The sequence below is a fragment of the Prionailurus bengalensis genome, chromosome E3 (genome assembly GCF_016509475.1).
Source record: "Prionailurus bengalensis isolate Pbe53 chromosome E3, Fcat_Pben_1.1_paternal_pri, whole genome shotgun sequence".
Taxonomy (NCBI): Eukaryota; Metazoa; Chordata; class Mammalia; order Carnivora; family Felidae; genus Prionailurus; species Prionailurus bengalensis.
In genome coordinates, this window is record NC_057357.1 from 8,482,566 (window position 1) to 8,500,878 (window position 18,313).

The 18,313-nt window shown below is 49.6% G+C and overlaps 1 protein-coding gene and 1 pseudogene across 1 annotated transcript; one reads left to right on the top strand and one right to left on the bottom strand.

Moving 5' to 3' along the window:
• Positions 1-1,903: 1,903 nt before the first annotated feature.
• Positions 1,904-3,327, bottom strand: LOC122471315 (annotated as a pseudogene).
• Positions 3,328-4,399: 1,072 nt separating this feature from the next.
• LOC122472060 (flocculation protein FLO11-like) lies at positions 4,400-6,851 on the top strand. Its single transcript, XM_043561376.1, has 3 exons — positions 4,400-4,421; positions 5,060-6,682; positions 6,826-6,851. Exons 1-3 carry the CDS (start codon positions 4,400-4,402, stop codon positions 6,849-6,851), a joined length of 1,671 nt encoding a protein of 556 aa, XP_043417311.1.
• Positions 6,852-18,313: the final 11,462 nt, after the last annotated feature.

An 18,313-nucleotide genomic window follows, 5' to 3' on the forward strand; every position in this document is an offset into this window, starting at 1 on the left:
CAGAAAGGGAGTGTGATTGGTACAGTTCTATAGAAGGTCTTTTTTTTTTTTTTAGAAGGTCTTTGAGAAAAAAGGAACACAATATCCAGGGCACATGCTCTTTTGCCTGGCAATTTCCATGTGGAGGAATTTGCCCAATGGATACACTCATATACCAATGCAAAGTCGCAAATACAGGGATATCCATATTCACCTTAGCAAATGACGTGGCGTCTCTCTGTTGCTCTTCTCTGAGTTCTCTTCTGTTCTTTTCCCTGCTTTTAAGGGCTCATGTGATAACATCGGTCCTGCCTTGAAAATGCAGGATAATCTGCCTATTTGACCTGATCAGTCAATTGATTAGCAATGTCATACTTGCCAAGTTCCTTCTGCCACGTAACATAACATACTCTTGGAATTAACACCAGGGGGCAGAGACTGTGAGGACCAAAATTCTGCCTACCACACAGCCCAAACACCCATGTCTGAGAGGTAAATTAAATAAATCTATACATCTATATCATGGAGTACTATGTAGTCATTACAAAGAAGGAGGTAGCTTAATATGCTTGAGACAATGAAAAAAAGCGATACACAGAACCATGTATACAGTATGCAACCATACCTCTTTTAAGCGCTTGTTGATGTATATAATATCTGAAAGGTCTCACAAGAAACCAGTAATAGTTGAGTCTGACAAGGACAATTTGGATATAAGGTGGGAGAAAGGCTTATTTTGTAAGTTTTGTATCATATGTATACATTAATTATTCCCAAATCAAACCCTGTTTCCTTTTTCTTCCTCCTTTTCTTCTTCCGCCTCCTCTTGCTTTTTTTTTTTTTTTCTTTTACAGCACAGGAAGATAATCTTTACTATATTTTAAATAAAAACAGAGCAGATATCAAGTCCCCAGTTATTTTGATTATTATTCTTTTAAAATAAGGTTTCAGTAACAATAATCAGGAGCAAGACTTAACTGCACAGATATTTTGGTCATTATAATCATCCAGGACACAAAAGCCAGCAACACGAAGTAAAATAAAGGTCATGGCTGTGAGAATTTTTGACGTGCCAAAAATATAGACCACTACATGAAACTCTATCTTTGTATTATCTCAATATTATTCTTTTTCTAAAAAAATTTTTTAAACATTTATTCATTTTTTAAGAGACAGAAAGAGACAGTGCCAGTAGGGGAGGGACAGAGAGAGGGAGACACAGAATCCAAAGCAGGCTACAGGCTCTGAGCTGTCAGCGCAGAGCCTGATGTGGGGCTCGAACTCACAAACTGAGATCATGACCTGACCTAAGCCAAAGTCCAGTGCTTAACCAACTGAGCCAGCCAGGCACCCTTTTTTTAATTTTTTAAATGCTTATTTATTTATTTTTGAGAGAGAAAGAGAGCGGGGAAGGGGCAGACAGAGGGAGATAGAGAATCCCAAGCAGGCTCCAGGCTATCAACACAGAGCCTGATGCGGGGCTCTAACTCACAAACTGTGAGATCATGACCTGAGCTGAAACCAAGAGTTGGACACTTAACCGACTGAGCCACCAGGTGCCCCTAAAATCTTTTCCTACATAAATGATGCTGCACACAATAAGAGATAATCTGCCAATTTACCATGAGATTGTTGATAGCTTTGAAGAGTCTTGCACATTTGTCATCCAGCACATTAATAAGTAACAATTACTTTTTTAAGGAAGGACACACTGGAAGGGCACCTGGGTGGCTCAGTCGGCTGAGCATCTGACTTCGGCTCAGATCATGATCTCATGGTTCGTGGGTTCGAGCCTCGCGTCCAGCTCCGTGCCGACAGCTCAGAGCCTGGAGCCTGCTGAGGATTCTGTGTCTCCCTCTCTCCATGCTCCTCCCCTGCTCACACCCTGTCTCTCTCTCAAGAACAAATAAAGATAAAAAAATTTTTTTTTAATAAAAAGAAAGGACACACTGGCAAATTGTTAAGTTAACGGCTTTGGCTGAACACTTTTAGTCTGTCACAGGTCAATAGCAATGGTAGAAGCATTGACTACACAGTTCATGGTTCGGTCCTCCCATCTTACACTACAGGTTCCATCAGAGGTGGAAACCCCCCAAAACAGCAACTGGCTGTGTGAAAGCCATATGCGCTCCTCTGGACCACTGCACATGTCACAACATATTTATAAGCATTTCCCAACATAACCAAATGTGTTAAGGTTTGCTCTACTATGCTTGCAGTCTGTTGGTTGATGTTCTTCTGGTTATAATCTTCACCACTGAAGGTCCTATTCATATGCTCTTTAAGGATATTGTTGGCTTCATCAGCATTGAAGCCAGCCTTGTGGCAGTGGCAGTGGTACTTCTCCATGGTGGCACTAACCCCCACAGGATGGAGTCTTCTCTTGTTTCTTGTTTCTTGTTTTTTGTTTTAAGTATAATTCATTACATGAATCCTGAGAATCTCAGTATAGGGCTGTATTTCCTAGGACTGACACAAGATCTTCCTGAGTTCTCTCTCTGCCCAACGCCCTGTGAATGATAGGCTTTTCCAGTTTGGCTGGTGGAAAGAGCATTGTTCCCATGCCTACGTGAGAGCCAGGTCTCTTTTCTTCTAATCTTTTCCAGTGGCATTTCCTGGATCTTGGGTAGTTTCTTGAGAAGCATGCTCTGATCAGCCTAGGGCTGATCAGGGACCTCTCTGTGCTAGTCTGCCTCCCAGTAATTCTGTCCTGTGAACTCTAGCTGCCTCATTCTTTCAAGACACTGGTCTACATCTCCTCAACCCAAGAGATCTTGCTGGAAACCCTCTCAAGTCAGTCAGCTAGGGTGATCACAGGCATATCCAGTGTATTGAAAATCATTGCTTCCTGTCTTTGCTATGGTTATCAGGTTATTTGGGGGTGGGTGTTGTTTCCGGTAGGAGGTCGAATCCAGTCTCTGATGCTCCATCTTGGCCAGAAGCAGAGCATAATGTTTTTATAAGGGCCTTTGATGAGTGTTTAATCTATTTTACATACTTGGCCAATTAAATTACTTTAAACATTTTAAGTTACATTTATAAAATTAATACATTACATTTCCTATTTAAAGACTTCAATTGTTTGATTCATAAACAAAATCTTTTCAAGTACTCAAGAAACTCCATAAACCTAATACATTAAAATGTTTATTTTTAAAACTTCCTTCAAACCTTCAAGCCTAATACATTATATATATGGTGGATCTTAAGTACTCTTAAATGTTCTAATACTGTTTATAATCTTGGCAAGATTTTCATGTAAAATGACAAGTCTAAATTGATCACTCAATTATATATTTTATTTTTTTAATGTTTATTTATTTATTTTTAGAGAGAGAGGGAGAGAGCGAGGGAGGAGCAGAGAGAGAGGGAGACAGAGAATCCCAAGCAGGCTCCACACTGTCAGTGCAGAACCCAACACGGGGCTCGAACTCACAAACTGTGAGATCATGACCTAAGCAGAAACCAAGAGTTGGACACTTAACCAACAGAGACACCCAGGCATCCCTCAATTACGTATTTTAAATTGAAACTACAAGGTTGCCACATTAAGCCAAATTCTCTTGAATATTACAAATATATTAAATCTCAAGTGTGAAAAGGTTATTTGATACAAAAGGTTTGAGTTTCTTGAAGATGATTAGAGTAAGTGTATCTGTTCCTAGGGTTAAATGAAGCTCTTTACTGTATTAGGATATTTTTGTATATGCTATAACAAATATGCCCCAAATATGTCATCGCTCAACCGTGGTAGAAGGTTTTTTCCCTGCTCATGTAACGATAGGAGAGCAGATGTTCCCGGTTGGCAGGTAGGTTTTCTTCATGTCGTGATCCAGGGACCTGGCCTCCTTCTTCCTAGGCTTCACTATCTTCTTGGGCCTCCGTGCTATCTGACTCCAACTGGCAGAGAGATCAAGACCACCAATCAGGACCACCGGGGAAGTTTCTGGGCTGGCCTGGAAATGGCATGCTCAGTTGTGCTCACATTCCATTGGAAAGGACTTAGTCGCATGTAAATGCTTCCTCGAAATCTGACTCCCGAACTGAGCAAGAGCTCCCTTTCCCACAGCTGCAAAACCTGAGGTTTGCCTCAACCTCTCAAGATCTTCAAGACCTTATCCCTCAAACCCTGGTCTTCTCGCTTCACCTCTGTGTGAACGAGGTCCTGATGCTTGATTTCTAGACCGTGAAACAAACACTGTGGCCCTTTCCAGGGGAGGCAGGGGTGGGGGTGGGGAGATGAGGTTGGGCAATCACAGAGACTTGGGGAGAATAAAGGACTCGCAAATGAGAAGAAATGTTATAGCTCCAGGAGACTAACCTCCCTTTCTCTTTTTCAGACATCCCAGAGGACAGGGCTGTATGGGATGGAGGAGGGTGTGTGTCTCAGGGGAACCCCCGGGACCCTCAGTGCAAGGAGATGAAAGAGATCCATGATACAGGTGAGGCCCAGCAGCCCTGGAGATGCTGGGAAGAGCACCTCTGAGCAGAAGGACTAGAAAACTCATAAACCCCAATCCCCCCAACATTTTACAGTCCATGACTACATGGTTTTGAGGGCCTTAAAGATTATTAAAAGTGGATGGGAACCAGCCAGGATATATGGAAAGGGGTTCAGGCTCTGCTCAACTCAAAGAGCCTAGAGGAGGGAAAGAGAGACATGGATATACCTGCAACAAATATTTCTGGTTCATTCAGACAATGGATTTTGAAACCAGATTTTTTTTTTCTAAAAAAGCTACAATGAACACCCCACTTAGTACCCATTACTCACACAGACCTCGGTGGACTCTAGAGGGCTTAAAATATTTTCAAAAGCACTGACAAAAGTGACACAATCTGACAACTTTTACAGGAACTGCAAAGGAAGAATCATATCTGACTGACAGTAACAAAATGCTGATAACTTTTAAAAGGAGTAGAAAATCTGGAAGAAATCCCACCATAACCACCTCCAAGTTGTGTGAAGAAGAAACTGTGGTTGTACCTACCAAACACAATACCAGCAAATTGCGTTATACAAAGGACAATTCCTCTCCAACCCCCACTGAGAGTCCCAACACAGTGCCTACATCTACAGATCTCCATTCTTCTCCTACTCGCACTAACAACGCCACAACAGTGCCTTCTACAAAGGCCACTTCCTCTCCAACATCCACTGAAGGTGCCACCAAAACTCCTTCCTCTTCAGAGGCCAGTTCGTCTCCACCTTCCAGTGACAGCACTACCAAAGTGTCTTCCTCTACAGAAGCCAGTTCATCTCCAACACCCACTGACAGCACGACCACAGTGATTTCTTCTACAGCAGCCACTTCCTCTCCGACCCCCACTGAGAGTCCCACCACAGTGCCTATATCTACAGACCTCAGTTCCTCTCCTACTCCCACTGACATTGCCACAACAGTGCCTTCTTCTACAGAGGCCACTTCCTCTCCAACATCCACTGAAGGTGCCACCAAAACGCCTTCCTCTTCAGAGGCCAGTTCGTCTCCACCTTCCAGGGACAGCACTACCAAAGTGTCTTCCTCTACAGAAGCCAGTTCATCTCCAACACCCACTGACAGCACGACCACAGTGATTTCTTCTACAGCAGCCACTTCCTCTCTGAACCCCACTGAGAGTCCCACCACAGTGCCTATATCTACAGACCTCAGTTCCTCTCCTACTCCCACTGACATTGCCACAACAGTGCCTTCTTCTACAGAGGCCACTTCCTCTCCAACATCCACTGAAGGTGCCACCAAAACGCCTTCCTCTTCAGAGGCCAGTTCGTCTCCACCTTCCAGTGACAGCACTACCAAAGTGTCTTCCTCTACAGAAGCCAGTTCATCTCCAACACCCACTGACAGCACGACCACAGTGATTTCTTCTACAGCAGCCACTTCCTCTCCGACCCCCACGGAGAGTCCCACCACAGTGCCTATATCTACAGACCTCAGTTCCTCTCCTACTCCCACTGACATTGCCACAACAGTGCCTTCTTCTACAGAGGCCACTTCCTCTCCAACATCCACTGAAGGTGCCACCAAAACGCCTTCCTCTTCAGAGGCCAGTTCGTCTCCACCTTCCAGTGACAGCACTACCACAGTGTCTTCCTCTGCAGAGGCCAGTTCGTCTCCACCTTCCACTGACAGCACGACCACAGTGATCTCTTCTACAACAACCACTTCCCCTCCAACCCCCAATGAGAGTGCCACCACAGTGCCTACATCTACAGACCTCAGTTCCTCTCCTACTCCCACTGACATTGCCACAACAGTGCCTTCTTCTACAGAGGCCACTTCCTCTCCAACATCCACTGAAAGTGCCACAACAACGTCTTCTTCTTCAGAGGCCATTTCGTCTGCACCTTCCACTGACAGCACGACCACAGTGATCTCTTCTACAACAGCCACTTCCCCTCCAACCCCCAATGAGAGTGTCACCACAGTGCCTACATCTACAGATCTCAGTTCCTCTCCTACTCCCACTGACATTGCCACACCAGTGCCTTCTTCTACAGAGGCCACTTCCTCTCCAACAACCACTGAAGGTGCCGCCACAACGTCTTCTTCTTCAGAGGCCAGTTCGTCTCCACCTTCCAGTGACAGCACTACCATGGTGTCTTCCTCTACGGAAGCCAGTGCATCACCAACACCCACTGAGAGTGTCACCATAGTGATTTCTTCTACAGCAGCCACTTCCTCTCCAACCCCCGATGAGAGTGCCACCACAGTGCCTACATCTACAGATCTCAGTTCCTTTCCTACTCCCACTGACATTGCCACAACAGTGCCCTCTTCTACAGAGGCCAATTCCTCTCCAGTATCCACTGAAGGTGCCACCATAACGTCTTCTTCTTCAGAGGCCAGTTCGTCTCCACCTTCCACTGACAGCACTACCACAGTGTCTTCCTCTACAGAAGCCAATTCATCTCCAACACCCACTGAGAGTGCCGCGATAGTGATTTCTTCCACAGCAGCCACTTCCTCTCCAACCCACATTGAGAGTGCCACCACAGTGCCTACATCTCCAGATCTCAGTTCCTCTCCTACTCCCACTGACATTGCCACACCAGTGCCTTCTTCTACAGAGGCCACTTCCTCTCCAACAACCACTGAAGGTGCCACCACAACGTCTTCTTCTTCAGAGGCCAGTTCGTCTCCACCTTCCACTGACAGCATGACCACCGTGATTTTTTCTACAACAGCCACATCCTCTCCAACCCCGACCGAGAGTGCCACCACAGTGACTACATCTACAGATCTCAGTTCCTCTCCTACTCCCACAGCCATTGCCACACCAGTGCCTTCTTCTACAGAGGCCACTTCCTCTCCAACAACCACTGAAGGTGCCACCACAACGTCTTCTTCTTCAGAGGCCAGTTTGTCTCCACCTTCCACTGACAGCACTACCATGGTGTCTTCCTCTACAGAAGCCACTTCATCACCAACACCCACTGAGAGTGTCACCATAGTGATTTCTTCTACAGCAGCCACTTCCTCTCCAACCCCCACTGAGAGTGCCACCACAGTGCCTACATCTACAGATCTCAGTTCCTCTCCTACTCCCACTGACATTGCCACAACAGTGCCTTCTTCTACAGAGGCCACGTCCTCTCCAACATCCACAGAAGGTGCCATCACAACGTCTTCTTCTTCAGAGGCCAGTTCGTCTCCACCTTCCACTGACAGCACTACCACAGCGATATCTTCTACAGCAGCCACATCCTCTCCAACGCCCACTGAGAGTGCCATCACAGTGCCTACATCTACAGATCTCAGTTCCTCTCCTACTCCCACTGACATTGCCATAACAGTGCCTTCTTCTACAGAGGCCACGTCCTCTCCAACAACCACTGAAGGTGCCACCACAACGTCTTCTTCTTCAGAGGCCAGTTCGTCTCCACCTTCCACTGACAGCACTACAACGGTGTCTTCCTCTACGGAAGCCAGTTCATCTCCAACACCCACTGAGAGTGTCACCATAGTGATTTCTTCTACAGCAGCCACTTCCTCTCCAACCCCCACTGAGAGTGCCACCACAGTGCCTACATCTACAGATCTCAGTTCCTCTCCTACTCCCACTGACATTGCCACAACAGTGCCCTCTTCTACAGAGGCCACTTCCTCTCCAATATCCACTGAAGGTGCCACCATAACGTCTTTTTCTTCAGAGGCCAGTTCGTCTCCACCTTCCACTGACAGCACTACCACAGTGTCTTCCTCTACAGAAGCCAGTTCATCTCCAACACCCACTGAGAGTGTCACCATAGTGATTTCTTCTACAGCAGCCACATCCTCTCCAACGCCCACTGAGAGTGCCACCACAGTGCCTACATCTACAGATCTCAGTTCCTCTCCTACTCCCACTGACATTGCCACAACAGTGCCCTCTTCTACAAAGGCCACTTCCTCTCCAATATCCACTGAAGGTGCCACCATAACGTCTTTTTCTTCAGGGGCCAGTTCGTCTCCACCTTCCAGTGACAGCACTACCACAGTGTCTTCCTCTACAGAAGCCAGTTCATCTCCAACACCCACTGAGAGTGCCATGACAGTGATTTCTTCCACAGCAGCCACTTCCTCTTCAACCCACACTGAGAGTGCCACCGCAGTGCCTACATCTACAGATCTCAGTTCCTCTCCTACTCCCACTGACATTGCCACAACAGTGCCCTCTTCTACAGAGGCCACGTCCTCTCCAACATCCCCAGAAGGTGCCACCACAACGTCTTCTTCCTCAGAGACCAGTTCGTCTCCACCTTCCACTGACAGCATGACCACAGTGATTTCTTCTACAGCAGCCACTTCCTCTCCAACCCCCACTGAGAGTGCCACCACAGTGCCTACATCTCCAGATCTCAGTTCCTCTCCTACTCCCACTGACATTGCCACAACAGTGCCCTCTTCTACAGAGGCCACTTCCTCTCCAATATCCACAGAAGGTGCCACCACAACGTCTTCTTCTTCAGAGGCCAGTTCGTCTCCACCTTCCACTGACAGCACTACCATGGTGTCTTCCTCTACAGAAGCCAGTTCATCACCAGCACCCACTGAGAGTGTCACCATAGTGATTTCTTCTACAGCAGCCACTTCCTCTCCAACGCCCACTGAGAGTGCCACCACAGTGCCTACATCTACAGATCACAGTTCCTCTCCTACTCCCACTGACATTGCCACAACAGTGCCCTCTTCTACAGAGGCCACTTCCTCTCCAATATCCACTGAAGGTACCACCACAACGTCTTCTTCAGAGGCCAATTCGTCTCCACCTTCCAGTGACAGCACTACCACAGAGTCTTCCTCTACAGAAGCCAGTTCATCTCCAACACCCACTGAGAGTGCCACGACAGTGATTTCTTCCACAGCAGCCACTTCCTCTCCAACCCACACTGAGAGTGCCACCACAGTGCCTACATCTACAGATCTCAGTTCCTCTCCTACTCCCACTGACATTGCCACACCAGTGCCTTCTTCTACAGAGGCCACTTCCTCTCCAATATCCACTGAAGGTACCACCACAACGTCTTCTTCTTCAGAGGCCAATTCGTCTCCACCTTCCAGTGACAGCACTACCACAGAGTCTTCCTCTACAGAAGCCAGTTCATCTCCAACACCCACTGAGAGTGCCACGACAGTGACTTCTTCCACAGCAGCCACTTCCTCTCCAACCCACACTGAGAGTGCCATCACAGTGCCTACATCTACAGATCTCAGTTCCTCTCCTACTCCCACTTACATTGCCACACCAGTGCCTTCTTCTACAGAGGCCACTTCCTCTCCAATATCCACTGAAGGTGCCACCACAACGTCTTCTTCTTCAGAGGCCAGTTCGTCTCCACCTTCCAGTGACAGCACTACCACGGTGTCTTCCTCTACAGAAGCCAGTTCATCACCAACACCCACTGAGAGTGTCACCATAGTGATTTCTTCTACAGCAGCCACTTCCTCTCCAACCCACACTGAGAGTGCCACCACAGTACCTACATCTACAGATCTCAGTTCCTCTCCTACTCCCACTGACATTGCCACAACAGTGCCCTCTTCTACAGGGGCCACTTCCTCTCCAATATCCACTGAAGGTGCCACCATAACGTCTTCTTCTTCAGAGGCCAGTTCGTCTCCACCTTCCAGTGACAGCACTATCACAGTGTCTTCCTCTACAGAAGCCAGTTCATCTCCAACACCCACTGAGAGTGCCACGACAGTGATTTCTTCCACAGCAGCCACTTCCTCTCCAACCCACACTGAGAGTGCCACCACAGTGCCTACATCTACAGATCTCAGTTCCTCTCCTACTCCCTCTGACATTGCCACAACAGTGCCTTCTTCTACAGAGGCCACTTCCTCTCCAACATCCCCAGAAGGTGCCACCACAACGTCTTCTTCTTCAGAGGCCAGTTCGTCTCCACCTTCCACTGACAGCACGACCACAGTGATTTTTTCTACAACAGCCACATCCTCTCCAACCCCCACTGAGTGTGCCACCACAGTGCCTACATCTACAGATCTCAGTTCCTCTCCTACTCCCACTGACATTGCCACAACAGTGCCTTCTTCTACAGAGGCCACTTCCTCTCCAACAACCACTGAAGGTGCCACCACAACGTCTTCTTCTTCAGAGGCCAGTTCGTCTCCACCTTCCACTGACAGCACTACCACGGTGTCTTCCTCTACAGAAGCCAGTTCATCACCAACACCCACTGAGAGTGTCACCATAGTGATTTCTTCTACAGCAGCCACTTCCTCTCCAACCCCCACTGAGAGTGCCACCACAGTGCCTACATCTACAGATCTCAGTTCCTCTCCTACTCCCACTGACATTGCCACACCAGTGCCTTCTTCTACAGAGGCCACTTCCTCTCCAACAACCACTGAAGGTGCCACCACAACGTCTTCTTCTTCAGAGGCCAGTTCGTCTCCACCTTCCAGTGACAGCACTACCACGGTGTCTTCCTCTACAGAAGCCAGTTCATCACCAACACCCACTGAGAGTGTCACCATAGTGATTTCTTCTACAGCAGCCACTTCCTCTCCAACCCCCACTGAGAGTGCCACCACAGTGCCTACATCTACAGATCTCAGTTCCTCTCCTACTCCCACTGACATTGCCACAACAGTGCCCTCTTCTACAGAGGCCACGTCCTCTCCAACATCCCCAGAAGGTGCCACCACAACGTCTTCTTCCTCAGAGACCAGTTCGTCTCCACCTTCCACTGACAGCATGACCACAGTGATTTCTTCTACAGCAGCTACTTCGTCTCCAACCCCCACTGAGAGTGCCACCACAGTGCCTACATCTACAGATCTCAGTTCCTCTCCTACTCCCACTGACATTGCCACAACAGTGCCCTCTTCTACCGAGGCCACGTCCTCTCCAACATCCCCAGAAGGTGCCACCACAACGTCTTCTTCCTCAGAGACCAGTTCGTCTCCACCTTCCACTGACAGCATGACCACAGTGATTTCTTCTACAGCAGCTACTTCGTCTCCAACCCCCACTGAGAGTGCCACCACAGTGCCTACATCTACAGATCTCAGTTCCTCTCCTACTCCCACTGACATTGCCACACCAGTGCCCTCTTCTACAGAGGCCACTTCCTCTCCAATATCCACTGAAGGTGCCACCATAACGTCTTCTTCTTCAGAGGCCAGTTCGTCTCCACCTTCCACTGACAGCACTACCACAGAGTCTTCCTCTACAGAAGCCAGTTCATCTCCAACACCCACTGAGAGTGCCACGACAGTGATTTCTTCCACAGCAGCCACTTCCTCTCCAACCCACACTGAGAGTGCCACCACAGTGCCTACATCTACAGATCTCAGTTCCTCTCCTACTCCCACTGACATTGCCACAACAGTGCCCTCTTCTACAGAGGCCACGTCCTCTCCAACATCCCCAGAAGGTGCCACCACAACGTCTTCTTCCTCAGAGACCAGTTCGTCTCCACCTTCCACTGACAGCATGACCACAGTGATTTCTTCTACAGCAGCTACTTCCTCTCCAACCCCCACTGAGAGTGCCACCACAGTGCCTACATCTACAGATCTCAGTTCCTCTCCTACTCCCACTGACATTGCCACACCAGTGCCTTCTTCTACAGAGGCCACTTCCTCTCCAACATCCACAGAAGGTGCCACCACAACGTCTTCTTCTTCAGAGGCCAGTTCGTCTCCACTTTCCACTGACAGCACGACCACCGTGATTTTTTCTACAACAGCCACATCCTCTCCAACCCCCACTGAGAGTGCCACCACAGTGCCTACATCTACAGATCTCAGTTCCTCTCCTACTCCCACTGACATTGCCACAACAGTGCCCTCTTCTACAGAGGCCACTTCCTCTCCAATATCCACTGAAGGTGCCACCATAACGTCTTCTTCTTCAGAGGCCAGTTCGTCTCCACCTTCCACTGACAGCACTACCACGGTGTCTTCCTCTACAGAAGCCAGTTCATCTCCAACACCCACTGACAGTGCCACGACAGTGATTTCTTCCACAGCAGCCACTTCCTCTCCAACCCCCACTGAGAGTGCCACCACAGTGCCTACATCTACAGATCTCAGTTCCTCTCCTACTCCCACTGACATTGCCACACCAGTGCCTTCTTCTACAGAGGCCACTTCCTCTCCAATATCCACTGAAGGTGCCACCACAACGTCTTCTTCTTCAGAGGCCAGTTCGTCTCCACCTTCCACTGACAGCACGACCACCATGATTTTTTCTACAGCAGCCACATCCTCTCCAACGCCCACTGAGAGTGCCATCACAGTGCCTACATCTACAGATCTCAGTTCCTCTCCTACTCCCACTGACATTGCCACAACAGTGCCTTCTTCTACAGAGGCCACTTCCTCTCCAACAACCACTGAAGGTGCCACCACAACGTCTTCTTCTTCAGAGGCCAGTTCGTCTCCACCTTCCACTGACAGCACTACCACGGTGTCTTCCTCTACAGAAGCCAGTTCATCACCAACACCCACTGAGAGTGTCACCATAGTGATTTCTTCTACAGCAGCCACTTCCTCCCCAAACCCCACTGAGAGTGCCACCACAGTGCCTACATCTCCAGATCTCAGTTCCTCTCCTACTCCCACTGACATTGCCACAACAGTGCCCTCTTCTACAGAGGCCACTTCCTCTCCAATATCCACTGAAGGTGCCACCATAACGTCTTCTTCTTCAGAGGCCAGTTCGTCTCCACCTTCCAGTGACAGCACTACCACAGAGTCTTCCTCTACAGAAGCCAGTTCATCTCCAACACCCACTGAGAGTGCCACGACAGTGATTTCTTCCACAGCAGCCACTTCCTCTCCAACCCACACTGAGAGTGCCACCACAGTGCCTACATCTCCAGATCTCAGTTCCTCTCCTACTCCCACTGACATTGCCACAACAGTGCCCTCTTCTATAGAGGCCACTTCCTCTCCAATATCCACTGAAGGTACCACCACAACGTCTTCTTCTTCAGAGGCCAGTTCGTCTCCACCTTCCACTGACAGCACGACCACCATGATTTTTTCTACAGCAGCCACATCCTCTCCAACGCCCACTGAGAGTGCCATCACAGTGCCTACATCTACAGATCTCAGTTCCTCTCCTACTCCCACTGACATTGCCACAACAGTGCCTTCTTCTACAGAGGCCACTTCCTCTCCAACAACCACTGAAGGTGCCACCACAACGTCTTCTTCTTCAGAGGCCAGTTCGTCTCCACCTTCCAGTGACAGCACTACCATGGTGTCTTCCTCTACAGAAGCCAGTTCATCACCAACACCCACTGAGAGTGTCACCATAGTGATTTCTTCTACAGCAGCCACTTCCTCCCCAAACCCCACTGAGAGTGCCACCACAGTGCCTACATCTCCAGATCTCAGTTCCTCTCCTACTCCCACTGACGTTGCCACAACAGTGCCCTCTTCTACAGAGGCCACGTCCTCTCCAACATCCCCAGAAGGTGCCACCACAACGTCTTCTTCCTCAGAGACCAGTTCGTCTCCACCTTCCACTGACAGCATGACCACAGTGATTTCTTCTACAGCAGCTACTTCCTCTCCAACCCCCACTGAGAGTGCCACCACAGTGCCTACATCTACAGATCTCAGTTCCTCTCCTACTCCCACTGACATTGCCACACCAGTGCCTTCTTCTACAGAGGCCACTTCCTCTCCAACATCCACAGAAGGTGCCACCACAACGTCTTCTTCTTCAGAGGCCAGTTCGTCTCCACTTTCCACTGACAGCACGACCACCGTGATTTTTTCTACAACAGCCACATCCTCTCCAACCCCCACTGAGAGTGCCACCACAGTGCCTACATCTACAGATCTCAGTTCCTCTCCTACTCCCACTGACATTGCCACAACAGTGCCCTCTTCTACAGAGGCCACTTCCTCTCCAATATCCACTGAAGGTGCCACCATAACGTCTTCTTCTTCAGAGGCCAGTTCGTCTCCACCTTCCACTGACAGCACTACCACAGAGTCTTCCTCTACAGAAGCCAGTTCATCTCCAACACCCACTGACAGTGCCACGACAGTGATTTCTTCCACAGCAGCCACTTCCTCTCCAACCCCCACTGAGAGTGCCACCACAGTGCCTACATCTACAGATCTCAGTTCCTCTCCTACTCCCACTGACATTGCCACACCAGTGCCTTCTTCTACAGAGGCCACTTCCTCTCCAATATCCACTGAAGGTGCCACCACAACGTCTTCTTCTTCAGAGGCCAGTTCGTCTCCACCTTCCACTGACAGCACGACCACCATGATTTTTTCTACAGCAGCCACATCCTCTCCAACGCCCACTGAGAGTGCCATCACAGTGCCTACATCTACAGATCTCAGTTCCTCTCCTACTCCCACTGACATTGCCACAACAGTGCCTTCTTCTACAGAGGCCACTTCCTCTCCAACAACCACTGAAGGTGCCACCACAACGTCTTCTTCTTCAGAGGCCAGTTCGTCTCCACCTTCCACTGACAGCACTACCACGGTGTCTTCCTCTACAGAAGCCAGTTCATCACCAACACCCACTGAGAGTGTCACCATAGTGATTTCTTCTACAGCAGCCACTTCCTCCCCAAACCCCACTGAGAGTGCCACCACAGTGCCTACATCTCCAGATCTCAGTTCCTCTCCTACTCCCACTGACATTGCCACAACAGTGCCCTCTTCTACAGAGGCCACTTCCTCTCCAATATCCACTGAAGGTGCCACCATAACGTCTTCTTCTTCAGAGGCCAGTTCGTCTCCACCTTCCACTGACAGCACTACCACAGAGTCTTCCTCTACAGAAGCCAGTTCATCTCCAACACCCACTGAGAGTGCCACGACAGTGATTTCTTCCACAGCAGCCACTTCCTCTCCAACCCACACTGAGAGTGCCACCACAGTGCCTACATCTACAGATCTCAGTTCCTCTCCTACTCCCACTGACATTGCCACACCAGTGCCTTCTTCTACAGAGGCCACTTCCTCTCCAACAACCACTGAAGGTGCCACCACAACGTCTTCTTCTTCAGAGGCCAGTTCGTCTCCACCTTCCACTGACAGCACTACCATGGTGTCTTCCTCTACAGAAGCCAGTTCATCACCAACACCCACTGAGAGTGTCACCATAGTGATTTCTTCTACAGCAGCCACTTCCTCTCCAACCCCCACTGAGAGTGCCACCTCAGTGCCTGCATCTACAGATCTCAGTTCCTCTCCTACTCCCACTGACATTGCCACAACAGTGCCCTCTTCTACAGAGGCCACTTCCTCTCCAATATCCACAGAAGGTGCCACCACAACGTCTTCTTCTTCAGAGGCCAGTTCGTCTCCACCTTCCACTGACAGCACTACCACAGCGATATCTTCTACAGCAGCCACATCCTCTCCAACGCCCACTGAGAGTGCCATCACAGTGCCTACATCTACAGATCTCAGTTCCTCTCCTACTCCCACTGACATTGCCATAACAGTGCCTTCTTCTACAGAGGCCACGTCCTCTCCAACAACCACTGAAGGTGCCACCACAACGTCTTCTTCTTCAGAGGCCAGTTCGTCTCCACCTTCCACTGACAGCACTACAACGGTGTCTTCCTCTACGGAAGCCAGTTCATCACCAACACCCACTGAGAGTGTCACCATAGTGATTTCTTCTACACCAGCCACTTCCTCTCCAACCCCCACTGAGAGTGCCACCACAGTGCCTACATCTACAGATCTCAGTTCCTCTCCTACTCCCACTGACATTGCCACAACAGTGCCTTCTTCTACAGAGGCCACTTCCTCTCCAACAACCACTGAAGGTGCCACCACAACGTCTTCTTCTTCAGAGGCCAGTTCGTCTCCACCTTCCAGTGACAGCACTACCACGGTGTCTTCCTCTACAGAAGCCAGTTCATCTCCAACAGCCACTGAGAGTGTCACCATAGTGATTTCTTCTACAGCAGCCACTTCCTCTCCAACCCCCACTGAGAGTGCCACCACAGTGCCTACATCTACAGATCTCAGTTCCTCTCCTACTCCCACTGACATTGCCACAACAGTGCCTTTTTCTACAGAGGCCACTTCCTCTCCAACATCCACTGTAGGTGCCACTACAACGTCTTCTTCAGAGGCCAGTTCGTCTCCACCTTCCACTGACAGCACGACCACTGTGATTTTTTCTACAGCAGCCACATCCTCTCCAACCCCCACTGAGAGTGCCACCACAGTGCCTACATCTACAGATCTCAGTTCCTCTCCTACTCCCACTGACAATGCCACAACAGTGCCTTCTTCCACAGCGTTCACTTCCTCTCCAACATCCACTGACAGTGCCACTACAGTGATTTATTCCACAGAAGACACTTCCTCTCCCACCCCCACTGAGAGTGTCACGACAGTGCCTATATCTCCACAGGCCAGTTCCTCTCCAACTACCACTGCCAGTGCCAGCACAGTGAGTTCTTCTACAGGAACCAGTTCCTCTCCATCCTCTTCTTACACTGCCACAACAGTGCCTTCTTCTACAGATGCCACTTCGTCTCCAACATTCACTGAGAGTGCCACCACAGTGATTTCTTCTACAGCAGCCACTGCCTCTCCGACCCCCACTGAGAGTGCCACAACAGTGCCTATATCTACAGAGCCCAGTTCCTCTCCTACTCTCACTGGCAGTGCCACCACTCTGCCGATATTTACAGAGGCCAGTTCCTCTCCAACTTCCACTGAAGGTGCCGCCACAACGTCTTCTTCTTCAGAGGCCAGTTCGTCTCCACCTTCCACTGACAGCACTACCACAGTGCCTTCCTCTACAGAAGCCAGTTCATCTCCAACACCCACTGAGAGTGCCACCACAGTGCCTACATCTACAGAGCCCAGTTCCTCTTCAACTACCACTGACAAGGACACACCAGTGCCTTCTTCTACAGAGGCCACTTCCTCTCCAACTTCCACTGACGGTGCCACCACAACGTCTTCTTCTTCAGAAGCCAGTTTGTCTCCAACATCCACTGAGAGTTCCACCACAGTGATATCTTCTACAGAGGCCACTTCCTCTCCAACCCCCACTGGCAGTGCTACCACAGTGACTTCTTTGACAGAGTCCGGTTCTCCAACCCTTACTGAGAGTGCCACCCCTGTGCCTACATCTACAGAGCCCAGTTCCTCCTCAACTCCCACTGACAGTGCCACCACAAGTTCTTCGTTGACAGCAACCAGTTCCTCTCCATCTTCTCCAGAGCCCAGTTCCTCTCCTACTCCCACTGACAGTGCCATCACAGGATCTTCATCAACAGGGGCCAGTTCCTCTCCAACTTCCACCAACGGTGCCACCACAGTTCCTACATTTTCACAGCCCAGTTCCTTTCCCACTTCCACTGACAGTGTCACCGCAGTGCCTTCCTCTACAGAAGCCAGTTCGTCTCCAACATCCACTGAGAGTACCACCACAGTGATTTCTTCTACAGAAGATACTTCCTCCGCAATCCCCACTGGCAGTGCCACCACAGTGACTTCTTTGACAGAGTCCAGTTCTTCTCCAACTTCCACTGAGAGTGCCACCATGGTGCCTACATCTACAGAGCCCAGTTCCTCTCTTACTCCCAGTGACAGTGCCACTACTGTCCCAATTTCTACAGAGGCCAGTTCCTCTCCAGCTTCCACTGATGGTGCCACCACAACGTCTTCCTCTTCAGAGGCCAGTTCGTCTCCACCTTCCACTGACAGCGCTACCTTAGTGCCTTCCTCTACAGAAGCCAGTTCGTCTCCAACATCCACTGATAGTGCCACCACAGTCATTTCTTCTACAGCAGCCACTTCCTCTCCAACCCACATTGAGAGTGCCAGCACAGTGCCTACATCTACAGAACCCAGTTCCTCTC